General features: G+C 39.1%; 1 protein-coding gene across 4 annotated transcripts in view; it reads left to right on the top strand.

The window, feature by feature from the left end:
* The window catches only part of ERBB4 (erb-b2 receptor tyrosine kinase 4), a 769,459-nt gene that overhangs the window by 714,063 nt on the left and 28,431 nt on the right, over nucleotides 1-26,965 (top strand). For all 4 annotated transcript variants that reach the window (XM_087706314.1, XM_087706322.1, XM_087706329.1 and 1 more), the window contains exons 21-25: nucleotides 2,191-2,346; nucleotides 3,777-3,852; nucleotides 14,260-14,406; nucleotides 17,531-17,628; nucleotides 20,261-20,431. In XM_087706314.1, coding sequence (XP_087562440.1) covers nucleotides 2,191-2,346; nucleotides 3,777-3,852; nucleotides 14,260-14,406; nucleotides 17,531-17,628; nucleotides 20,261-20,431 — 648 coding nt within the window. The remainder of the gene's footprint in view (nucleotides 1-2,190; nucleotides 2,347-3,776; nucleotides 3,853-14,259; nucleotides 14,407-17,530; nucleotides 17,629-20,260; nucleotides 20,432-26,965) is intronic.

Below are 26,965 nucleotides of genomic sequence, written 5' to 3' on the forward strand. Positions count from 1 at the left end.
CTGGTTCTCTGCCTCCTCCTCCTCTGCTACCTGTAAAATTGCAAGAGTGATTTCCTCTTCTATCCTCTAAGGCAGTGGTTCCCAAACTTGGCAACTTTAAGACTTGTGGACTTCAACTCCCAGAATTCTCCAGCCAGCTCAGCTGGCTGGAGAATTCTGGGAGTTGAAGTCCACAAGTCTTAAAGTTGCCAAGTTTGGGAACCACTGCTCTAAGGCTAATTAGCTCTAAAACTTTGGACAATCATCCAGAATAAATTGGGGGGGTGGGGGAGCAGGGTAGAAGGGAAGGGGGATCTGCCCAGTGGCCTTTAATAGCACAGCATTCTATTTTATTTTACATACGATAGTATCACACATAGTATTTATGTGACGCCAGTAACTGATAATGGACTGCAGTATCAACAATGCCAGGAAGAGTATGGCTCTTATAAATAGTGTTTAGAGGCAACATTAGATATATTGAGAATTTAAAAAGCTAAAGCTTGGATATTGAAAATGGCTAATATAACTTCAACAAATAAGCTGGTATTTAATAGGACTTCATTTTTCCCTGAAACACTAGATTGTAAGGGTCCTTCTGGACTTGTCCTGTTTAGATAAATACTGCCTGCTAGAGGTGTTTTTCTGTCTGTCTTAGTTCATCAGCTTTGAACTCAACTAGCTCAAGTAAATTGGATCTCAATTTTGCATGATCTTAACTACATGTGGAATTGACGATTATAATCTGTATATGGGATGACTCAGAAATTGCATAAAATTTACTTCTTTTATATGTGGGGGCAGGTGGAGGAAATATTCAGATCATGTTAAACTTGTTTTGTATGAAGTGTACTGCTTGTAAGTTTGTTTTGAGCTGCAATATTTAATATTAAAAATAAACCAAAACAGTTTCAATCCAGTTTATTTGAAGGATCTTCTACACCAAAGGTGGGTTCCTACCAGTTCGCACCAGTTCGGTAGAACCGGTTCATCAAATCTACCGAACCGGTTAGAAGAGGTTCCACCAGAAAACAAGCCACACCTACAGAAGCGGTCCAAAATTTTTTGAAACCCACCACTGACTCACACAGACAGACAGACTCATACAGAGACAGAGAAAGAAGAAAAAAAGGAAGAAAGAAAAAAAGAAAGAAAAAGTGAGAGAGAGATGAAAGAAAAAAAGGAAAAAGGGACAGAGAAACAAAAGGAAGGAAGGAGAGAGAGAGAGAGAGAGAGAAAAAACACATGGTTGGCAAGCCACTCCCACCAGGTCACATGGCCAGCAAGCCACTCCCACAAAGGAGGCCACACCCACAGAATAGGATTGAAAAAAATTTGAAACCCACCACTGTCCTACACTCAAGTGAATTTGTTGAATAATACTGTTTCAAGCCCCTGGGCAATAGCACATCACCCTAATCATACCATAAAAGGGATTTATTTGTGGCGATCTTATGAAGTTTGAAATATCCTGAAATATCCTGATCCAATCCACGGCTATGTTTAAGAAATTTTAAAAAGCCTATCTAATCACACAATATATTTTGTATACTTTATTATTTCAACCAGTTGGATGTAGCAGTTCAGACAATAGACTAGAAATTGGGAGTTCAGGAGCTCTAATTCCTCCTTGGGCCCGAGGCCAGCTGGGTGGCTTTGGCCCCATCGCTTTCTCTCAGCCCTAAAGAGGCAATGGCAAGCCACTTGCTGAAAAACCTTGCCTTGAAAATTGTAGGGACTTTCCAGGCTGAGAGTCAGATGTGATTGAATGGAGGAAAAGAGATCCATTAGTTAAGTTAAGTTAAGTTAAAATAAATAAGTAAGTAAGTAAGTAAGTAAGTAAATAGCAGTTAGACTTATATACCGCTTCATAGGGCTTTCAGCCCTCTCTAAGTGGTTTACAGAGTCAGCATATTGCCCCCACAATCTGGGTCCTCATTTCACCCACCTTGGAAGGATGGAAGGCTGAGTCAACCTTTGAGCCGGTGAGATTTGAACCGCCGAACTGCAGATAACAGTCAGCTGAAGTGGCCTGCAGTACTGCACCCTAACCACTGCGCCACCTTGGCTCCTTCTAAATAAATAACAAAACTGAAAAGCGGGGAAATGGGTGAAATAAATAAATGGCTGCTTGTAAGATAGCTCTAACACCTATTACATAGATAACCATTATATAACAAGCGTATTATTTTTCTTGGTTTTGCTTCTTAGGGAATGATGTACCTGGAAGAGAGGCGACTGGTTCATCGAGATTTGGCAGCACGAAATGTTTTGGTGAAGTCTCCAAATCATGTGAAGATCACAGACTTCGGCCTGGCTAGGCTACTAGAAGGGGATGAGAAGGAATATAGTGCTGATGGTGGGAAGGTAGGTTTCTTCGAAGTCATAGAATAGACCAGGCCGTTAACCTCCACGATAAAATTGGAAAGTTCGTGTTTAAAAAGAAATATTTTTAAACAATAAATTAATGCATATTTATTGCTTTCATGAACCAAGTTTCTCTTCCCTACATTTATTTCAAAGAAAAAGATTGAATCAAAATACAACTAATCCTGGGTGTTAATGTCTATCCACTTTCTTTTACCTGTTACTCTATAACAGTGTTTCTCAACCTTGGCAACTTGAAGATGTCCGGACTTCAACTCCCAGAATTCCCCAGCCAGCGAATGCTGGCTGGGGAATTCTGGGAGTTGAAGTCCGGACATCTTCAAGTTGCCAAGGTTGAGAAACACTGCTCTATAATTTATAATGTGTACCAATCAGAACTTACCTTAAAAATGTAACTTTCAGTCAATTTTGTTTCAGAGGCCATGGCTCATATCTAAATTCCACTAGCAGTACCTTTTAGAAACATAAAAAAATTGTTCCTGCTCCTGGGATGTAATCAATAACCAAAAACTCTTATGTCTGAACTCTGACTGGGTGAAACAGTGCATTAAAGGTCAAAACTTTTTTGAACCAGTTGGAGACTGCAACTAGTCCAGAATGCAGCCACGCGAGCGATATTGGGTGTACCTAGGTACACCCATGTTACACCTATCATCCGCGAGCTGCACTGGCTTCCCATTGGTCTCCGGACACAATTCAAGGTGTTGGTCATTACCTTTAAAGCCCTACATGGCTTAGGACCAGTATACCTGCGAGACCGCCTACTGCCACATTCCTCCCAGCGGCCAGTAAGATCCCATAGATTGGGCCTCCTTCAGATGCCGTCAACCAGACAGTGTCGGCTGGCGGGACCCCGGAGGAGGGCCTTCTCTGTGGCTGCTCCGACTCTTTGGAACCAGCTACCCCCAGAAATCCGGACCTTACCCACTCTCATGGCCTTCAGGAAAGCTGTTAAAACCTGGCTATTCCGGCAGGCCTGGGGCTGTTGACCTCATTGTTGAGGTCCAGCCCCGATCGTAACGAATGTATGTGTGTTGATTTTAACTTGTTTTTTATTTTCATTTTTTATTATTTCTTTTTCTTTGTTGTAAGCCGCCCGGAGTCCTCCGGGATTGGGCGGCCTATAAATCGTACAAATAAAATAAATAAATAAATAAACTAACGTACCTCATATGTGGTAGCTTAAAGAAAGTGCCCAAATGTTTAACAAATTTTCTAACACACTGCCATTGTTGAAGGCACTGAGGTGTCAGGTAAGGAAGCTAAGATCTCTGAAAGGATGATCAACAGCAACACGTTTGGAATATGAAACTGAAAATCTAGTTTTTCACTTTGATTTGAAAGACATTTAATAGGTAAATATTAGGCTTGCTAACTGTTTTTATTTTTTCCTTCTTTTTTCCTTCTAGATGCCAATAAAATGGATGGCTCTTGAGTGCATACATTATAGGAAATTCACACACCAGACAGATGTTTGGAGCTATGGTAAAATAAAATCTATATTGAATTATATTCTGTAAATAATAACATTGTATTTATTTGCTAAGCCTTTTTATGACCTTTTTTTAATAATAGTGTGAAAAAGCAGGTAGTCCATTGGCCAGATTTGTGAGTCCTAATTTTTCCCATTAAGCATATCTTGGAGCAGCAGTTCTCAAACCTTTATTTTCTTTAAAATGATTGAAGATCCACACACAACTGCAATCCGCTATGTTTTTTGCCAGTTTCTAGCAAAAAAATAAATAAAATGATTTGCTTAATTACCGTGGCATTTACTTAATGATCACTGCAAAAAAGGCTTGAAAATTACTTTCAGTCATGACTTATGACCACAGTGACTTTCAACCATAATTCCCTCCTCAATTATGGAAATAAATCAAGGATTATTCCAAATATATATATCAATATTTACTGTACTAAAAATTAAAGCTGAGAAATTTTCAAGTATTTAATTATTACTTTGTGATCCCATAAAAGGGTTTTGGGGACCCTGGATGTCCCCAAATAATGCTTTGAGAGCTGCTGTCTTGGAGAATGCAGCGAAAGATGCTTTCCTGGGTTCTGGATAGGAAGGAATTGGTTTTGAAAATGGCGATCCTAGTTTACATGTTGTTAACCAATTGCAAATCCATGAAGCATTTGAGTCAGCTTGTTGAAACCACCTTTGCCTTACTGTTTGTAGGAGAAGGAGTAGCAATATCTGAGGGAGGAGTCAAAAGAGGAATCAGCCTAGAACAGTGGTTCGCAATGTGGGGCCCAGGCCACACAGGGAGGCAATATGATTTTTAATGGGGGCAATTTGAACCTTGTTTAAACCAAGTTAATGGCCTTTTCGGCTTCCTTCGCATGAGTAGAGTTCACCTTTTGAGTAATGCTTAGATTTTTGAGATGCTTGGGTGAGGTATGACCCCAAAAAAGCTTGGGAACCACTGGCCTGGAGTCTCCACGTAGCCACAAATGGATTAACTGCACCCCTTTTGAATTATATTGAGCTTTATCTAATGCCAATACACTGCTAACCTTTAGTTGAGTAGATTCCTGTGCATTGGCATGAATAATAATAAATAAGTTTAATTGGAACTTCACATGTGATCTTGGTCTTTCATGACTGATATTATTCTGCCACTTCTTGTCCTACAGTGGTTTCATGATGAAAATTTTTCTTACTGAGTTTTGAATATATAAAAACAACATTTTTATATTCAACACTTATATGTTTAAAATATATGAATGTTGCAATGATGATGATATCATCCTATAGAAATAGAAGAGTTTTATCCCATAATTGATAAATTATCACATCATAGAATAAAAAATACAGGATTGGAGGATTAAGCTTTGAGCTGGAGAAACTAACATGGGAATGTCACAAGCAACCTTGCCTTTATAAAAAGCTCAGGTACATCTATCAATCCATACCTATGGAATTTGGTTAATCTAATTAATTAGAAGGTTAAACTAATTTTATTGGTGCCTGTTGTTGGCCACTTGAAGAACTACTTGACTTGTTTTAGTATGATTTATCTGCCCCTTTGGTTAAACAGAATTGAATTTTAAGAAGATATATACCTCTGATGCACTAATGCAAAAAAAAACAAAAAAACACTACCACCACCATCATTTATAATATATTCTGCTATAGTAGCTGAAGTCTCATCGGAGACAATGTGTTTTATCCAATATTTTATCCAACTGTTTTCCAAAGCAATTAATTTCATATTCTCTGTAGCTAAGAAAGGTAAACATTGTGGTTTAAATTGCTCATCTGTAAAATACATGTTTTGCCCCCTTCTATTATTGCTTCATTTCGCTACCTAGCTTGGCAATGGTTAATTATTCTCTGGAAAACTGTCCAACATGAACTTTTAATCTAATCTAAAGTCTGGATCTGTGGCCTCTTCCTATTTCATTTTGCTCACAGGTAAACCAAAGTACATTGGGACTTATTATTAGGATGCCGTTATTAAATCACACCCTTATTCCTAATGCCTCTTAAATGAGAAACAACAAATCTTTTTAGTGTTATAACACTGAATGGCTTAATAATACATGGCTGCCACTATCCTACCTTTAATTTATTGACTATTATGTTTATTTCCTATGTGGGTTTTCAGTGTACATAGGTTTTTTTGTAACTGACTATAAGCCTTTTCCCTCCTTTATTAAAATACTATCTCTTTATCAAATGTTCTCCCTGTGTGTGTGTGTGTGTGTGTGTGTGTGTGTGTGTGTGTGTTTGCACATGCATGTAATTTGCTATGAAGTTTGGAAAAGCAGTTCAGCCAATAAAAATATGTAGATAAATTATCTTGCAAACCACCATCTGATCCAGGGGCATCTTCTGGAGGAAGAAGATCAAAAAAATTAAAGTGTAATAATGCAAGTAAAAAAAACTGGTGGGGCTTTGATCTCTCTCTCTCTCTCCCCATGGATATCTTTGAGCGTATTCACCAGTTATCGGCTGTGACCAGGGGGGTCTTTGCCCAGGTTCGCCTGGTGCACCAATTGCGACCCTATCTGGACTGGGAGGCACTTCAGATAGTCACTCATGCCCTCGGGACCTCAAGACTGGACTACTGTAGTGCGCTTTACATGGGGCTGCCCTTGAAAAGTGTTCGAAGACTTCAGCTAGTCCAGAATGCAGCTGCGCGAGCGATTGTGGGTGCACCTCGGTATACCCACATTACACCTATCCTCCGCGAGCTGCACTGGGTTCCCATTGGTCTCCGGACTCGCTTCAAGGTGCTAGTTGTTACTTATAAAGCCCTACATGGCATTGGACCTGGGTACCTGAGAGACCGCCTCCTACCAATTACCTCCCAAAGACCAATTCGATCGCACAGGCTTGGCCTTCTCTGGGTTCCATCTGCCAGCCAATGCCGGCTGGCGACCCCCCGGGGGAGGGCCTTCTCTGTTGCTGCTCCGGCCCTCTGCAATGAGCTCCCCATGGAGATCCAGACCTTTACGACCCTCCCGGCCTTCCGTAAAGCTACTAAGTTCTGGCTGTTCCGGCAGGCTGGGGGCTGTTAAAGCACCCAGCCCCGTTTTAATTGTGACTGTTGTGGATTTTAAAATTTGTTTGTATTGTCTTATTTATTCCCTCCCCTGTTTATTGTGAGCCGCCCGGAGTCCTTCGGGAGTGGACGGTATACAAAACCAATAAACCTCAAACCTTCATTACCTATTCTTCTAAATCCAGTTTAAAATTTTCTTGAGATTCATCTTCGTTGTCTTCATTATTTTCAGCTATGTGCTAATATTAAATGTGATTGGTATGATCATATTATATGTAGAACTTGTAGCTTTTCAGTTACCGTAATCAAACCTAGTCCTTTCTATCTCAATGCTGGCGGATAGTGGAACTCAAAACACTGCAGTATCGCCTTGTTAGTACACCTGAAGGGAACCAATAACACTAGTCTAAACTCTTCTCATTATCCATTCTTCTGTTCACTGTTGTTGACATTAATGAAACTTGGTATCTCTAAAATGCTTTACTAACCCAGGGTTTTATATAGAGAGATCTACATCTTGCTATGTGAGAAAAGGTTGGAGTAGGTGTGTTGTATGTGAAGGAGAACGGGTTCTTTTAAGCAAGAAAACTGGTGGGTTGTTACTACCATGGAGTAATCATACCTATAGAGGTCATGGTGAAATGCTTAGTGATGCCATGCTGGCATAGCAATGTGTCTCTGATGGGCACTCGACAAAGAGAATGTTGAAGCTGGTTGTTGGAAAGATTGCATGAAACTACTCAACTGGCCTGTAAATAAATGATCGATTTTAAAAGGAAATGGGGGAAGGGGAGATTTGCTCTGTAGTTAGGCCAATTTCTATCATCCCAAAGCATCCCAAGCTCCTTATGCTTGGCAGAAGGAGGGGAAGAGAGCATGGAGCAGAGTGAGGCTATGCAGAGTGATGATACTCGGTTGTATCCAAGAAGGAACAGGAAGAGAGGGGATAATACCCACTGATAGGGCAAAGGCAGCATCTGGCTGAGACAGAAATGGAGTGGAAAATAGCAATACTTTCCCATTTCAAGAGGAACTTGATTGGCAGCATTGAAATTTGTATCCATGGCTAAAATGGGACTGGAATATCAATGTCATTCAGTTGCATGCAGTGATTATGGTACTGTGTGATTAAAAATCAAAAGGAGGCCTTTATCTGGAAGAGTTCTTTGTGTCACTCTTTCCTACATCAAGAAAAGGCACATTTTCAAACCTCATAATTATAAGTCAAGTGGAGCAAACTGAGTCTTTCCCATGTTAATAATTGTGCTGCTGATTTATTTGGAGCAACTTTGTGGGATTCTACCATGGAACAATAGCTCCCTTGTTGCATTCAGTGTGTATAGAGCCAAGGTGGCACAGTGGTTAAATGCAGCACTGCAGGCTACTGCTAGATCAGCAGGTCAGCGGTTCAAATCTCACTGGCTCAGGGTTGACTCAGCCTTCCATCCTTCCGAGGTGGGTAAAATGAGGACCCAGATTGTTGGGGGCAATATGCTGACTCTCTGTAAACCGCTTAGAGAGGCCTGAAAGGCCTATGAAGCGGTATATAAGTCTACTGCTATTGCTATTGCTATTGCTATTGCTATAAACAAGATCAACATCTTACGTTTAGCTTGCAGATGTAGGGGTGTGAAGAAAGAATACGTACATATAACACATTTACTTTTTTATTTTCGAGCGTGATGACAGTTCTTAATTTTTCTGTAAAAAAGGATTTTGGATTTGATTTAATTAATTAAATTTAATTTAGGATCATTTCTATTTAAATTCTATTCTTGCTTTTTTATTGCAAATCCCTTTATTTGTTTCCGTTGTTTTTTTTTCCGTGAGTCTGATAATGGGAAGGTACAAGGACTCAGCAAAGAATTCTTGTTGGCTGAGCAATGTGTAGCCCTGAACACCAAGACATCCAAAGGACTCCCAGTTCGGTACAAGAAGACAGGAAGCCCCAGGAAAGCCTTTTCACAAAATTAGAAAGGAAGGAAGCAAATCAGAGATGAGCTTGGATAGTTGTGGCTCCACACAGGACAGTCACAGCCATTTGTCTAAGTGCATTATTTTAAATATGTAGAATACATTTTTTTCTTAACAGCTTAAGCATACAAGAGCCCACCCTGAACTCACATGTCAGCAATGAGGAGGTGAACCTTTATGTTTTTCCCTACCATGGATTTCATAAAATTCTTTGTCCAGAGAACTTTTGAGAAGAGGGAAAAATTCAATGGAACGCTGACACCTGCAGCCAGAAGGATTTACGGAGTAGGTGCTCCCTTTATATAGGTGTTGCCACAAAATGGAGTCTTAGAGCAGTGTTTCTCAACCTTGGCAACTTGAAGATGTCCGGACTTCAACTCCCAGAATTCCCCAGCCAGCGAATGCTGGCTGGGGAATTCTGGGAGTTGAAGTCCGGACATCCTCAAGTTGCCAAGGTTGAGAAACACTGTCTTAGAGGTACTGCAAGATGCCTCCAGCAGACCAGAGGGACCCGTCTCTCCAAATCTAAATTAATTTCTGAGTTATTTTGGCATGGTGGAATCAATGCATGTGGCAGCTTCATTACCTTCTTCCAGAAAATATAGAAAATGCAAGATCCACGAGGCTCACGGGTGGGAGCTAACTGCCAGATTTAAAAAAAGACAGCTTTTAACCCTTATCTGAACCCGTTCAGTTGTAGTAATTAATGCATCAAGCGAGCAACCCAAGACCATGAGTTCTAATCCTGCCTTGTGCACAAATCCAGCTGGATGACTTTGGGCCAGTCACTCTCTCACAGTTCTGTGAATCAGGCCTGGGCAAACCACATCTGAGACCTTGCGAAGAAAACCGCGGGGATTAACCCACAAGCCAACACAGACTCCAAGGCACAAAAATGTTTGTAAAATTGTTTTTCCAAATGATGAGTGTTGAGATGCACATTTGGGATTTATTTTTTAAAGAAGGCATTGGAACTCATCCAATTTCTTCTTAAAATTAGGAGAGCTGTTAGGGGAGCCAAGCTTCCGAGTGAAGGCCAGGTGCAGGTGGCCTGTAACTTTGCCTCAAATCATAGTCTTCATCCCTTGAGTGATGGGACTGCACAGGAAATGGCATTGCCCGGAGCAATACAGAATCAAAGATCCATCAGAAAGAAGAGGCATTTGGCAAGAACAGAAATGAATAAATTAGAAGAAATGATTGCTTTCTTTCCCTAATGTGCTCTCATTAAAAGCTGGCAATGTTTTACCAATATGCAAACTGTCAAAACTTCTTTTTTTTTCCTGAAGAGGTAATCCCAAAAGGGAAAGCTTGAGAAACAAAAATACATTGAAGTCCATAAACTGGTATGTGTGTCTTTATACGAAATTCCTCTCTCTCCCTCCCTCCCTCCCTCCGTGTGTGTGTGTGTTTGTGTGTGTGTCCTATGTCTGAGTATCTTAAGAATGAAACCCCCTCCCCACCAAAAGAAACATAGCTTATCTCGGTCAGTCTCTTCCCTCTATTTTTTTTTACAGTAAACCCTTCAGTATCCTTTTCTGGCCTGATCTCCGAAAGGCAGGATGTTTGTTATCCCAGGTCAGCTTCTCCTCACCTCCGTGATTCCTCTGTTTGTGAGAAAGAAGCCTTTTTCCTCTGCTTTTCCCTTTTCTTGACTCTTGCAGTATTCACTTCCTACTCTCACAAAGAGCCCCTGGCACCTGGTCTTTTCTTCTTCTTAACAGGCCATCCTTTTCGCACCAATGATCCATTATGGGGAGGGTCTTTGACCCACACTTCACCCAGATGCTTTCCAGATCATCTTCCCCTCTCCTCCTGGCTTGCATGCTGTACCTACTGCCAATTACCTCCAATAGACCGATTAGATCCCACAGACTAGGCCTCCTCCGAATTCCATCCACTGGCCAATGCCGACTGGCGACCACCCGGAGGAGGGCCTTCTCTGTGGCTGCTCCGACCCTCTGGAACGAGCTCCCCGTGGAGATTCGAACCCTCACCACCGTCCAGGCCTTCCGCAAAGCCCTTAAAACCTGGCTGTTCCAACAGGCCTGGGGCTAATGAGTTTTTGTCCCCCCCCCTTGAATGGTATGGTTGTTGTGTGCTTTTAAATTGTGTATTGTTCTGTTCGTCTTTTTTATCCCTTATTTGTACCCCCTTCCCTGACTTGGATTGTGAGCCGCCCTGAGTCCCTTCGGGGAATAGGGCGGCATAGAAATATAATAAACTCAACTCAACTCAACTACCTGTAACTTTAGGATGGTGTACAGTGTATAGTAGGACTCAATAAATCCTAGCAAAATATAGTTAATAATTCTAGGGAAAGATGAATAATGAACGTATTATGTGCATTAGTAGAAATCCTAGTGTGCTTGTATGTTTATGTATATGTGATTGTGTTGCTTCTGGGAGTTAAATGTGACAGCTTGCTAGATGTGATGCTTTGTAAGATGTGCTTCTTTGCTTAATGACATGTTTTAAATTGTCTTTAAAATAAAGCAGAAAATATGTAGGTCTCATTTTGTTCTGAATAAATGGAAATGTGGTTAATAACATCTGATGCTCTGAATTAGAAAAGCAATAATTTTTAGGTCAACTTTGTTTGCTTATTTATTTACCAAGAGACAAAAATAGCAATTACTCCCTACTCCCTCCCTTTGGCCCCCTTTAGTAATTTTCTCAGCATTCACTCACTTCAAATCGTACTTTCCTTGCCTCTGATAATCCTTGTACTGCCTCCTACTATACGTCTCAATTTATGTTTTATAGATTCACAGAGTTTTGTAATGGCAAAATAAGGGTATTCAACTTTCAAGCTTTTGAGTTGAATTGACTGGCATTGCATAGATCAGTGTTTCTCAACCTTGGCAACTTGAAGATGTCTGGACTTCAACTCCCAGAATCCCCCAGCCAGCATTCGCTGGCTGGGGGATTCTGGGAGTTGAAGTCCAGACATCTTCAAGTTGCCAAGGTTGAGAAACACTGGCATAGATGTTTCCAACCTTGAACAGGGCAGTCCTATCCTACATTGTGTAGTATTGTGATGGTGGACCACTAGGAATTGCAAAGCTCAGATGGAAAGACCAATGAAGTGGTTGGGAAGAGCTTCACTTTTCTTCCCCTATTAACTCGTCCTTCCACACCAGCCTCTGCCTCTGATACTTTGACACTACAGCCAAATGGGAGAATCTTCTTTATGAACTAATTTGTGAGCCAGCAATGTTAACTTGTGCATTTATAAGGCTAAGGGAAAAGATGGGAGGTTGGTATTACTTGAATCCAGAGTATCTATAGGTTTTCACCTGCTTTCCTAACATAATGTTGCGAGGAAGACCAATTGAATTATGAGGAAAACTAAAAATATTGGCATTTGCCAAATGACACAGGAGCCATTCCTGGAGGGTATATAACCCGAAGATTGAGCAGGTCTTCTATTTTAAAATACCTGGGAGAGCTGCTTCATTCTGCCAAAAGTAGGAAACCCCATGGGAACCACACTAGTAAAAATGCACAGAGGAATTCATCTGCTATCCTTAAATTCCTTAAAAGGTATCCATTCCATACTCCTTCAGCACTCAAAACTATTCAGAGTCAAGCCACTAGCACAAGGTCTTTACGATGCTAATATTTTATACTAGAACTTGTTCAATCTAAATTTCTTAAGATCAGCTTTTCAAATCCCAAAATGTGTCTCTAATGGCACCATGGCCCTCTGAGACTAGAGACAAGACTTGTAAAAGTGAATGCTAGAAGATAGATACTCCATACTCCATACTCAATTACTGGCTCAAACTACTTTCTCCTTGGTCTTGCCTCATTATCTATGAGGATGATTTTCGTTCACATAGAAAAAGACAGAGACAACTAAAATCTCACCCCTGGGCTTCTCTCCAGATCTCTCCAGATTAGAATTGAATATTTGTATTTGTATTTGTATTTAGTTTATTTGTATGCCGCCCTTCTCCAGGAGGGACTCAGGGCCGTGAACAACTCAGGGGGGAAAGGGGACACAAACACAGTACACATAATTAAAATACACGAAAATCACACAGCCATATAAGTCGAGAGGGGAGGGGAACTCATCAACCCCAGGCCTGCTGGCACAGCCAGGTTTTGACGATCAGGCTCTCATTAAACAGTGGGCAGCAGACACAGAGTGCCAGTTGGATCTAGTCAAATCCCCAGCCTATTGCCAATGAATCTTATAGGTACAGTACTTTCCCTATGGTATACTAAGTGTAAAGAACCTAACCATAAGTAAATTTGCTCTGGCATGCCCTTCCCTTGTCTCTCCTTGAAGACTAATACAGGAAGATTCCCTGCAACTCTGGACATGTGGAAACAATAAAACATGTGCTCTAGTGCCCATACTACAGAGCCATTCATACTAGCTTTATCTCACTATTATTGCACAAGGTATACAGGACAATTCTACACCTCCCTGCTGTTTCAGATACTAATCTGCTAGAACATCTAATGTTGTAAAGTTGTACGCTTAAAATCCATCAGATAATAGACCTGTGCCATAAACTAGTCTTAAGGAGCATCTAGTTCATCATTCTAAGAGTGCTCTCAACTGTGATAGATTTAGTCTGCAAATACAGACTGTATGTCCGCCTACCTCCATCTAAAGTTCCTACCTCTCCTTTTAGATTCCTTTTACATTTTTGTTTTTATATATTTCAGTATTTCAGTTTTACATTTTTTAAACCCTTTTTATAATTATTTTTATACTCTCGTGTATTTTTATGCTTTTTAATTGACCATCCTCCTTTTGATGGTCTCTGACCATCATAAAAATTTGATTGATAGTGACGGATGCTTTCCTTTGGTTTTTCTTAACGTGAAAGTATTAAAAGTGTTGGAAAGAAAATGTTGGAAAGAAAGCCTCAGACAATTTCCAGGAATCAGAAAGTGGTATCCAACTATAGATTTTCTCTCTGAGATCTAAGCTTTCTCTAAGATCAAGAAAGGGAAAAGTCCTTCCAAGGGATCCTAAGAGAGTTGCCTGACATGTATTTTTGTATCTTGATTTTGACAATGGCCTTGGCAGATTCAGGTTTGGATAGATTAAATGCAGATTTTAAAAATTATGGTCTCAATCCACCCTTGAGTGCTGCAATGCTTAAAAGTGCTCAGGAGATTTAACATGCAAAAAGCTATTCATGTCAAGAGAAAGGAATGGCAAAGACATTGTTACGGTTGGGTAAAAGAAGTAGAGATACTTAAGCGATGGTGAATGCCAAGTGACACTTGTATGGACACTTGTCTTCTGTTTTATCTTTTGACTCATGGAGTCTGTTTTGCATATTTTAACAAGAATTGGCTACAATATTATAGCCAGGCAAATGATCATGTCGTTTCAGGTATGCATGGAGTATTGTAAGAATTCTCACTTTTGCTTTAGGTGTCACCATTTGGGAGCTTATGACCTTTGGCGGAAAGCCTTACGATGGGATCCCAACAAGAGATATTCCTGACTTGTTAGAGAAAGGAGAGCGGTTACCGCAGCCACCTATCTGCACCATTGATGTTTACATGGTAATGGTGAAATGTGAGTAGTTTTAATTTGATTCCAGCTTTTTTATTGAAAGGGTTTCCCTTGCAGTTGACTGTCAGAGAAATCCTTTGTAGTAATGCGGGCCATTTGGAAGCATCATTGATGCACTTATGTAAATTATATTCAAATAAAATACATTAACATCTTGATAGCAATAGCAGTTAGACTTATATACCGCTTCATAGGGTTTTCAGCCCTCTCTAAGCGGTTTACAGAGTCAGCATATTGCCCCCAACAACAATCCAGGTCCTCATTTCACCCACCTCGGAAGGATGGAGGGCTGAGTCAATCCTGAGCCGGTGAGATTTGATCAGTCGAAGTGCAGAACTGCAGTCAGCTGAAGTAGCCTGCAGTGCTGCATTTAACCACTGCGCCACCTCGGCTCCTTGATGTTTGTAAGGAGATGGATCTGATTGAAGGGCCTTGCGTTAGTTGAATCCTTATTGTTAGTAGATAATATCACATAGTATTCCCTTGCATCAAATCCATTGCAGACAAATAACATCCCTTTCTATGACAACTGGTTTATTAGATGATAACATTTTATGTTGTTTTTAGAATCACATATGAAAAGTTGTAAAGAAACATTGTTTTGAATTGCAATATAAAAAAATAGAATGAAAGAAGACCAGTTTGGTGGAGTAGTTTTCCTTGATACAACCAGCCATTGATAAATGTTGATATGTCATGCTAACTAGAGTACATCTCTGTGAGAACATTAGAATCAAGGAGAATCTGGAGACAAATTATTTTGTTGATGTTTGCATCTGGATTCTTACCTGGCACATCCCCCTCCCCAACTGTTCAGCTGCTAGAAGATGTAAATCCTGCAGCTCCAGTTTTAATTTTAAAAGAATTAAGAAATACTCTGTGGTATTTCTGGTTTAATTTAAATGAGATTAACAAACAGCCATTTCTTCCATGTGGCTTGCTGCTCACATACACAGGTGAAAACATTATCATAAGATACAAAGAAGTTGATCCCACTAATAGTTTGAGTTGAGTGGTGGCAGCAGGGTACAAGCTATTGGATAGGAAGCGTCAACTTTATACTGGCGAAGTGGAAGAAAGAGAAGAAAAAGAAGAATTCCTGCTTTTGGTATTATATGCTAGATGATAATCAAGTCTTCAGCATGTGAAAGTTTAAAAAAAGCAAAACCATAATTGATATCAGCCCAAATTCAAAAAAAAAAAAAAAAAAAAACATAATGCAGGGAACGAGGAAGACTTAAAACATCCAAAATTAATGTAGGATATTTTGACCCTGAGTCAGTCAAAATCATGGTCAATGTAGAGGCTGTAAACTGGACCCATTAACTGTGATAAATATTAATTTAGGTTGGGGTCTCTTAGGAGCAGCTAATATCTCATCTTTTGTTGTTCTATCTGCTTTTCTGAGAGTAGACTTAAATACAAAAAATTTAAATGCATGCTTTCACAAGAGCATAACTTTTTAGAATTCTGTTGTAACAAAAATAAATGCATTTTTTTTTTCCCTTTGGAAGCTTTACACTGCAACTCAGTTGTCATTTCAGTGATGAATTGTTTTGTCGCCTGCTACATACCTCACTGCAGGTGGAATTACCTATGATTGAAAAGCCATCCACAAAAGTTGCTATTTGTCCATAGAAAACTTTTATTTAATATACTGGTTGATATAATTTCAGTTGGCAAATAAATGTTTTTATTGATTCTTCTGACATAAACTTGACATAGATTTAGATCAAGTCTGGATTATTCATGTCAGATAAACAAAACCAGACTTTCACACTTTGCACTGGAAATTAAAATTTTATTTGAATCTAAGATTTTTATTGTAAGCTGCTTTACAAATGTGCAGATAAATATATTGTTTTATTGTTAATAAATAGCAAAAGTACTGATTCTGAAAATAAATTATTAGGCCTTGTCATCACTGTTGTTTCATTATTCTTTTTTCCTCAGTTTCCTTAATAAAGTTATCCTGATAATTTTTTTGATGTATTACAAATAAGAGAGGCATAATGATATATTATGAGCAATAGGAAAAATGCTCATGATGATTTGTTTGTTTTAGTGGAATTAATTGCATGATCATGGTTTTGTAAATATGAATCTATATGGAGTGAATCCATATTTCTTCCTAAGAATTTTTATACTGAACTTAGCAATCCTATAATATCTGAGAACATAGATATAATTGTATATTAGAGGCAATTTCACAAGGAGTCTTTGGTGTCAGTCATGCATTCCAACTAAACAAAAAAAGGAGATTTTAAATAAGCAGGTAAGACTCATGGTATCTCATATATTAGTTTCACCTTTTAAGTTGCATTACTGAAATAAATGAACTTTTGCACGATATTCTAATTTTTCGAGTTTCACCTGCATAAGTGTAAGTGCTATTGCTATAGTCACTATTAACAGATACACAAAAATATTAATGATGGCAGGCATGAAATTCAGTTTTTTTTAAAAAAAAAGCACTCATGGATATTCATGTTGTCATGTTTAGCCACCTTTATGCTTTTGGAAAATGTTTATGTTTAAAGATATTTGTTCCTTGGAATATAAACAAGGTTCTAAAAGATATACCTGGTTTGGAATATTAGAGACAACCAAAATCTACATAGCAGCTGGAACTGAACATCCAAATGTCAAATTCAAACTGGGATTCAGAAGTTGGAAGATGGACATTATAGCTCTCAGCCACAATCAGAGAGAGAAACAACTAAAATGCTTTACAGAACAGATAACACAGGCAATCACAAACTATAGTGATAATGTGTAAAGCAGAATGAACAGTAAAAAAGAAAAGAAAAAAAGAATATATGCAGAAAAGCATATACTGTATATTAATTGTACCTTATACCTATGTTTACTGCAAGCCAGAATCTACTGAATGTGTTTACTTTCAGAAAGAGGTTTTAAAAATAAGATTGTTGACTTGCAGAGTGTGGTAAAGAATAATAATGTTTAAAATGGAAATGTGAGGACAGGATCAAATTGTGGAGTTTTAGAAATAACTGCTTAATTTCCAGTGGTCTCCTCATAATTACTATTTTAATTAAGCATTTATGAAAAAAAAGGAAGTCTTGTAGCAAAAGCATTTTTTCTCTCTTTTTGCGCATGGCCATAGGTTGGATGATTGATGCTGATAGTCGGCCCAAGTTCAAGGAGCTGGCTGCTGAATTTTCTAGAATGGCTCGGGATCCTCAAAGATATTTAGTCATTCAAGTAAGTGGCCTGATTTCATCTTCCTTCCTTTCTCCTCCTCCTCCTTCCTGGCTGACAATGGTTTTTCTCAGCATTTTGTGTTAGTTTAACCTTGAATTTTTGAAATGTCTATCCCTTTTCAGAACAGTTGTCTACCACTCTTTGGAGTTTTCAGAGCACTTGAAGTGTTCTCAAGTCACTGAAAACAGATCAATTGGGGACATGTTACTTCTTTTTTTAATTAGGAGAAAATGAAATGTACCATTTTGTGTTAAAAGCCAATGGCAAAAAATACCTTAGAGGTTCTGCCAATCACAATGCTTTCAAAATACCCTCTGTATAATGTAGGATATATTTGTAGCTCAAATCATGGCATCTGAATATGCTCACCTTTGTGACGATGGTCCAGATAAGAAGGTGGTTGACGCAAACAGTACATGTTTATTTACCGCACCGAGATTAGCTACACTAAGCTTAGCTACAAGTATGTATTAGATCAGCAAACCTCCTTTTCCCTGCCTCATCTGAAGAGCTAGCTACGGTGTGTTATTTTTTCTCCTGTGCTATTTTGGTGTTTATTTTATCATTAGGCAGAACAACAAAGATTGCCCCATATTGCAGTAAGATGAAATATTTTAATTCTCACCCAATTTCTCTTTGTACATCCATTAATAGTTTTGAGCTTAAAACAGGGATCTTTCAAGATTGGAATACTTTGAGGATGGTTGGAATGGCCACAGAATGCTTCTAGCAAGATGAAAAACACTTGTTTCTATCTCAAGATGTTCTGGATGTGCTATATTTGTACTCATCTTACAATTAGCATATGCACTCATTTTTTTTCATAAATATATCGGATTTTTCTATAAACATTAGCAGCAGCAATACAATGAATACTTTTTAATTAATAGGAAGCTAGGCATTAAAAATATATAGTTCTCTTTGGCAAAAGCTTTTTAAATAATGTGCATTAAAGTTACAAAAACATATTTCCTTTCCTGCTTTAGAGGCTGTTCTGGTCAATGCTAGTACATATTAGCTTACATGAAAAGCCTGAATTGTACGCTGAGTTGTTAAAATACATCAGGAATGGTTGGTAGCTTGAACACTTTCAATTTTGAATTCAAGTAACATATATTCTACACATTCCCCAAAGTTAGCATTTCTGTTCCAGCACCTCAAAAGATAAAGAGTGAGGCCTGGGAGCAAGATGATATCAGTGTGACAGATAAAGTCAGTTTCAGCAATCCCAGGATTCCCCAAGGAACACAGGAAAGAAAGTTAAGAGAGTCAAAAGCCCACTGAAAAGTAGATTTCCTACTTTGCAAAGAAAAAAAAAGTTATTTTATTCAAATTCAGGTGAGAAATCAGGTGAACTTTTACCTATTAGAATCATATTCCTTTAAACCAAGAAGCCATGATGAAGAATTCTAACAGGATGAAGAAGCTTCCCTACATGACATTAATTATTTGCCACTTAGCTTAGAATAGTAAACTGAATGTAATCATCCCTCAAAGATTTCAGATAAAAATTTTCTCCGTCATCTATTAGTAGATTTCACTGGAGATGCTAGAGACTTAATCTGCAAAGCAGGTTTGCCACTATAGAGCAAAGATGTTTTTCCCTTCCCATAAATAGCCTTCTGCAAACCACTAAACCTTAGTTCTCTTGATATAGAAAACAAACGTCTATTATGAGGCTGTTACAAGTTTTGTTTCTGTACAGTTAGGCATATAATTCACATTGCAATAGTTGTATTGTAGGAAAGTAGTAACATCTCACCGTCTCTTGCTGCGATTACTCCTCTGCATAGTACTTTTATTGGTAAAACAGTATAAACACAAGGTTTTGATTTGGCATTGACATAATCCTGATACTTAGGAAAGTATTGAATAGGGGTTTTTTTAATTGTTTTTGCTTTCTGTGGAAAGAACAAGGGTATCTAATAAGGAGAAGTATGAAAGAATATAATATACCTAGATTCATAGAATCACAGAATCACAGGGCAAGAAAGGACATCACAGTTCTTCTAGCCCAACTGCCTCCTCGCAGCAGATGTCTTATACCATACAAGTCAAATAGTTGTCCAGTCTAAAACCTCCAGTGATAGCTAATTTAATTTAATTTATTAGATTTATAGGCCGACCAATCCCGGAGGACTCCGGACGGCTTACACAAAACAAAAGAAAACAAACAAAATAAAAATAAAGATTTAAAAATTCTCCAACACACATACGTTCTGATTGGGGCTGGACCCTACATAATAAGGTCAACAGCCCCAGGCCTGCTGGAACAGCCTGGTCTTAACAGCTTTTCTGAAGGCCATGAGGGTGGGTGAGGTCCGGACCTCTGGGGTATAGCTGATTCCACAGGGTCGGAGCAGCCACAGAGAAGGCCCTCCTCCGGGGCCCCGCCAGCCAACACTGTCCGGCTGATGGCGTCCTAAGGAGGCCCACCCTGTGGGATCTTATCAGCCGTTGGGAGGTATGTGGCAGTAGGCGGTCTCGCAAATACGCTGGTCCTGAGCCATGTAGGGCTTTAAAGACCAACACGTTGAATAACGTTGATTTCGGTCAGCCAAGCAGATTGATGGTTGATGTGATCATCAGAGTAATAATTTTTTTTATTTTCTATCAATGGGACATTGTACAGGGTGATGATCGAATGAAGCTTCCAAGCCCAAATGACAGCAAGTTTTTCCAGAATCTGCTGGATGAGGGAGACCTAGAAGACATGATGGATGCTGAAGAATATCTCGTCCCTCAGGCATTTAATATTCCTCCACCCGTCTATACATCAAGGGCAAGAATTGACTCCAACAGGGTAAGAAGAAGAAAAAGGCTTAGATGACCTAAGGGCCTATGCACACACATACACACAGAGAGATCACTGGCAAAGTAAATCACAGACTAAATGTTATATTCTGATTTTTGCTTGGCTAAGTAGTGCGGGGTGATGGAAAATGTCAGATTAAAGACAGTCATTTAGTCTGCATTTCTCTAAAACATGAAGGACAAAACAGGTAGCCCTTAATTCACTACCACAATTGGGACTAGAACAGTGTTTCTCAACCTTGGTGACTTTAAGTCCTGTGGACTTCAACTCCCAGATTCCCCCAGCCAGCTCTGCTGGCTGGGGGATTCTGGGAGTTGAAGTCCACAGGACTTAAAGTCACCAAGGTTGAGAAACACTGGACTAGAATTTCCATTGCTAAGCGAGGCAATGGTTGAGCGAGTCACGTTTTATTTTACAATCTTTTTTTGCCACAGTTGTTAGATGAATCACTGCAATTATTAAGTAAATCACAGGGTCATTGAGCACATATGTCTTTAACCCCGTCCCTGCATTGGCTTTGCTTGCCAGAAGCTGGCTGGAAAGGTAGCAAATGATGATCGCATGATTCCAGTGCAACCATAAAAATTACATGTTGGTTGCCAAAAAAACTGAATTTTGATCATGTCACTGTAGGAACACTGCAACAGTCACAAATGTGAGGATGTGTTGTAAGTCAGTTTTTTTTCAGTGTTGTAACTTTGAAAGATCATTAAATGAATGGGTTGTAAATGGAGAATTACCCTGTACTCCACAGAGTATCCAATATAGATTATGTCGCTCAGGCTCCTAATACAGCTGATGTGCATGTAGATGGATGCTGAACTGACATTGCTGTCTTTCAGGAGAGAAGGGAAGGATCGCCATAAAGTGTACCCATATTCTCATTCAATAAATGTGTTAGTGGAGTAAACATTCCTGTCTCCTGAGAAGTCAAAGCTCTCCTTTCAGTCAGGCTAATACCCTTAGAATCTGTCACAGAACCAAAGACAGATGGCCCATGCATATTGTTCCCGCAAATCCAAGAGGGGGGGACCTTTTTTTAAAAAAATTATTTATTTTATTTATTTTATTTTATTTGGTTTATTTGTATGCCGCCCTTCTCCAGGAGGGACTCAGGGCGGCGAACAACTCAGAGGGGAAAGGGAACATAAACAACAGTACACATAATTAAAATACACGAAAATCACACAGCCATACCAGTCGAGAGGGGAGGGGAACTCATCAACCCCAGGCCTGCTGGCACAGCCAGGTTTTGACGGCTTTCCGGAAGGCCTGGAGAGAGGTGAGGGTCCGGATCTCCGCGGGGAGTTCGTTCCAAAGGGCCGGAGCTGCTACAGAGAAGGCCCTCCCCCGGGGGGTAGCCAGATGGCATAGGCGGGTGGACGGAACCCGGAGGAGGCCGACCCTGTGTGATCTGACGGGTCTTTGGGAGGTAATTGGCAGCAGGCGGTCTCTCAAGTACCCAGGTACAATTCATGAAACATTCAAAACAGATTTCCTTGCAGAGACACTCATCTCTGTCAGCGCTCCACAAGCTCTCTTGTACAAACATTAGTATCTATCTCAACTGGGGATGGGTTTTCTAAATATGATTTGTGTATATCTTTTGACTCACCTGCCCTAACGAGATATCTGTTGTATAAAATACATGTGTACAGTTCACAGAAAAGAAATGTGTCATTCAGGGCAGCTAATCTGGATTTACATTCTGATCTGGGAGCAAAATGGCTGGAGATATGGCAGTAGGCGTTCTGATGCGGTTCTTGTTTGGACAGGACCAGGAGGGGCAGGAAGGATCTCTTGGCCTGAGTTGACTTCTTGGTAGAGTTGACTTATAAATACAAAGAGTGTGGTTTCCTGGGCCCTTGGTTGTTCTCTGTTTCTCTCCTTGTCACCATTCGTCCACTTGCTGGGATGATGAAAAGACACTTCAACAAGTTCACATATTGTAGGATTAACGATGAACGCAGCTCACATGTTTACCACAACAAATTGTATATTAGACAGAATAGCTTGGTGTGGATGTAGAATGATTGTTTTCTTCAGTGTTGAAAGAGAAATCATCTCAGCAAAGCAGTTGGAGCCAGGTAATCCCCAGTTATGACCACATTGAGCCCAAAATTCAGGTTGCTAAGTGAAATATTTGTTAGGTTAGTTTATGACCTTTCTTGGCACGGTTGTTAAGTGAATCACAGCAGTTGTTAAGCTAGTAACTTGGTTGTTAAGTGAATCTGGCTTCCCTGTTGACTTTCTTTGTCAGAAGGTTGCAAAAGGGGATCGCGCTGCAGCTGTCATAAAACATGAAACCAGTTGCCAAGCGTCTGAATCTTGATCATGGGACCAGGGGGATGCTGCAATACTGCGGTGAAAATGGGTCATGTCACTTTTTTCAGTTCTGTTGTGATTTTGAATGATCACCAGCTGAACTGTTGTAAGTCAAGGACTGCCTGTATTCTATGGAAAAAGGAAGTGTGAACGGTTTCAAGCATTTTAAGGGAAGAGAACTGAACAGGATTGTTTATTATGCTCTCTTTTTCATCCGGAGAAACAGGAGGAAATAATTGTTTATGTCCAAGCTTCAACCCCTTTCGCCATTCAATCATGTATTTTTGTCTTCCCAGAGTCTATTGTTTACATGAGTTTGAAGTACTGTCTTCTTTCCTTTGTCTAAAGCAGTGTTTCTCAACCTTGGCAACTTGAAGATGTCCGGACTTCAACTCCCAGAATTCCCCAGCCAGCGTTCGCTGGCTGGGGAATTCTGGGAGTTGAAGTCCGGACATCTTCAAGTTGCCAAGGTTGAGAAACACTGGTCCAAAGCAACATGTGGAATATAGATTAAAATGTACCTGTGCTCCTTTCTGCTGCTGGGATCCAACCCAAAACTTAGTAGATAAATAGTATTTTGGATGCATAATGACCCCCTTACTTGGATTCCTGGCAGTTCCCCTCAAACTGTATTAGCTGTCAAAATCTCCCACCCAAGAACCTGTAGAGATTCCACCAACATAACAGAGCACTACTATAGTAAAGAGGAATTAACTCTGTGGCTAAATATGAAATATATTTAGAGTTATTCTTCTGCAGAGAAAAACACATACTTAAACATATTAAACATGAATTGTTGTTCATGTTTAAGGCTAAAACAGAACAAGTGAAATGAACTCCAAGCTCAGTCTTTACAATCACTATTCTTTGGCATACGGCTTCTTTGGGCTAACTGGAAAGTAGACTTGTTTGCATTAATGAATAGGAATATTAAATGGACCTATTGCAATTGATGGGATTACCATGAATTGGAAATAAATTGGAGCAGTTTAAGCTGTTTATACTCATTGTTACTGGGAAATTAAATTTTATAGTAAAATTTCCATGCTCTTATATAGAATCTATAGTTGCGAAATCTTTTCTTTGAGTTTAATGAAAAAGAGCCTTGCCTCATTAAATTATACATTTATTTGAATATTTATACAATAAATTAAAGAAGATAATTCCTTCTTTGTACTAATTCCAGGGTTTTTGATCCCCTCATATTTCAGTGGCAATTTTTTTTCATTGAGATTTTCAGCTTTCTTGCAAAGTTAGCTTTGGTGATACTCATGGAATAATATGTTTCTTGACCTTATAAATAACAAATAAAAAATTTGTTCCTTGTCCTTTACAGTTATGCCTGTGCATTTTTTTTTAAAAAAGCCAAATACTATTCTTTGGTTATTAAATAAAATGGGCTGTCAGGAAGATCTGCTATGAACTACTCTGCTGTTGTCAGAAATTGTTTATCATTGTTTTTCATTTCACTTGCTTTATGTCTATGGCAAATCCCACTTTTAAGCTCCATTTTCTGCTCAAAGGCATCTGGGGTATCTTTTCGTAGAACTGATATATACAATGTGCTGTAAAGGAGTGTGTGCTTACATCTGTACAGGGGGTTGTGTTCTGTTGGTCTCCCTAGCTTCCTCACATGGAGATCCCTGGAGAGCCGAGGTGGCGCAGTGGTTAGGGTGTAGTATTGCAGGCCACTTCAGCTGACTGTTATCTGCAGTTTGGCGGTTCTAATCTCACCGGCACAAGGTTGACTCAGCCTTCCATCCTTCCGAGGACCCAGACAGTGGGGGCGATATGCTGACTCTGTAAACCGCTTAGAGAGGGCTGAAAGCCCTATGAAGTGGTATATAAGTCTAACTACTATTGCTATTGCTATCCCTGAGCCTTTCCCTTACAATCTCTGATACATTGTCTGCCCATGACGAACAGCCAATTCGGTAAATTTCTCCATCCACACCTTGACAGAGAATTTTTCTTTTTGAACCTTGACTTGAGAAGAAAAGTGGAGAAGACCATTTAATTTTGACATTTTTGGCTTTTCCTTGAACTGTCTAAAGCAGCCAGTATGTATCTGGTTGTGTGTGTGTGTGTGTGTGTGTGTGTAAATCTAATAAACCTAAACCTAAAACCTAAACCTAAATACTATACCCTACCAGAGTTTACAAACTAGTTTGAAAAATGTAAATTGTTTTACATAATTAAGGTTATAGAGCTAATTAAGTGTTGGAGGAAACAGGAAAAAGGGAGAAAGAAAAATACTGTGACTCTTTTTTTAAGAAAAAACATGACTTTTTATTAAGAATTTTAATTACAATAATAAAAACAAATACAAACTAAATTTAGAGAAAGAAGAGAATGGAAAGAAAAACTAAAAAGTACAAGAAAAACAAGAAGGAAGAAAAAGAAAGGAGAATATAATAAAAGAAATATAAAAAAGTGATAGTGATTTCCATTCATTAAATGTATAAATTAATATACATTAAATGCATAAATACATTTAATAACTTTATACTTCTTATAATATTAAAAAGATGTTTCTTCATCACATATCCCATCCCTTATTTTTAAGAACATCCATATAGCGTCAGCTTTTCAATTCTCACGTCAGGAAAAAATCCATAAGACATTGACAGAACATTGCAACAAAACATTTTATTTTAACATTGATCAAAAAAGCTTTATATTCCTTCCTTTTGCTTCTAACAGTTTTATTTCAATCAATAATGTATTTAATGCAATCAAATATTGTCATAGGTTTTATTTCTTTAAATTCTTTATCCCATTGCCCAGATTTCTTGAAGGTTTTAATGAGCTTTTGTAGCTCAGTAAGAAAACATTTTTCAATCATTCTCTTCTTTTATCATTTGAATTTCTCTTTTTAACAACTTCAGCCGGTTTCTTTGGTATATCCAGCAATGACGGAAAAATTACTTAAGGGAACTCTGCCTTACTGGGATTTGATAGTCTCCAAAATGGCAGATCCAGATTGAATTTCCTTTAACTCTTATTTTGTCTGAATTTTGTAGACATTAGGATTTAGGCCAGGAAATTGTGACCTTCTAATTGCACTTTAGGCATGAAGTAGTGAGTGACTTTGCATGAGTCATTCTCTCTCAGCCTTAGAAAGCGAGCAAAGGGAGACCACTGCCGACATCTTGCCAAGAAAATGGCACCAACTTGTCCAGGCAGTCACCAGGAATTAACACTGACTCAAAGGCCTATGTGCATATCAGAGGTGGGTTCCTACCAGTTTGCACCTATTCGGTAGAACCGGTTCGTCAAATCTACCGAACCGGTTAGAAGAGGTTCCACCAGTGGACCCAGAAAGCAGGCCACACCTACAGAAGAGGTTCCAAAGTTTTTTTGAAACCCACCACTGGTCCTTGGATATGATTATTCTACACTATCATGCTCCTATTTATAAAACTCAGTGCCTCTGTGAAAGGTAAGGATGACTACTGCGTTTGTGGTGCAATCAGAACATTGCGTGTGTTGAAGTTGTTTTAACGCAAACCAAAGATGCCTTTTGAAAAACAAGTTTACATCCTATTCTTATGCATGCCAGTGTTGTGTGAGAGGCAATTTAAGGTGGTTCTGACAAGTGTCGTCGGCATCTTCATATCCGGTCACATGGGCGGCAAGCCACTCCCGTCCGGTCACATGGGCGGCAAGCCACTCCCACAAAGGAGGCCACACCCACAGAGTAGGTTCGAACAATTTTTGAAACCCACCACTGGTGCATATACATTTTTGTTAATGTTTGGGTCATAATGATAATCTGTACTATGCAGAGCTCTATGAGGTAAAATACATTTTACAAAAAAAAGGAAGTTGCCTTCTTCATTCATTGTTCTTAACGAATAAACAGAAATAACAATTATAAATAACAAAGAAGAGTTATAAAAGGAAACCCGAGGAGTAAGAAGATTTAGACTTAAAATGGTAATTATTATTTTCTCTCTCTAAATATTTTTGAATGCATTATTGTAGTAGATTCCAAGATCTACATTAACTCAAGTGAAACAGAAAATTTCATCAATGCAGCTATTATTTCCTTTCTCAGGCCAAGAATATCCAATTATAGTTTTCTTTATCTCTTACATAATGAAATTGAGAATATTATCATCAACTTTGTATTCAGATGTTTAGGCTCTCTACTCTTACCACTCATTCAAATCTCTCTCTCTCCCCCTTTCCCTC

This window comes from Thamnophis sirtalis, unplaced genomic scaffold (assembly GCF_051295495.1).
Source record: "Thamnophis sirtalis isolate CommonGarterSnake01/CBP01778 unplaced genomic scaffold, rThaSir2_p1.2 scaffold_1, whole genome shotgun sequence".
Lineage (NCBI taxonomy): Eukaryota > Metazoa > Chordata > Lepidosauria > Squamata > Natricidae > Thamnophis > Thamnophis sirtalis.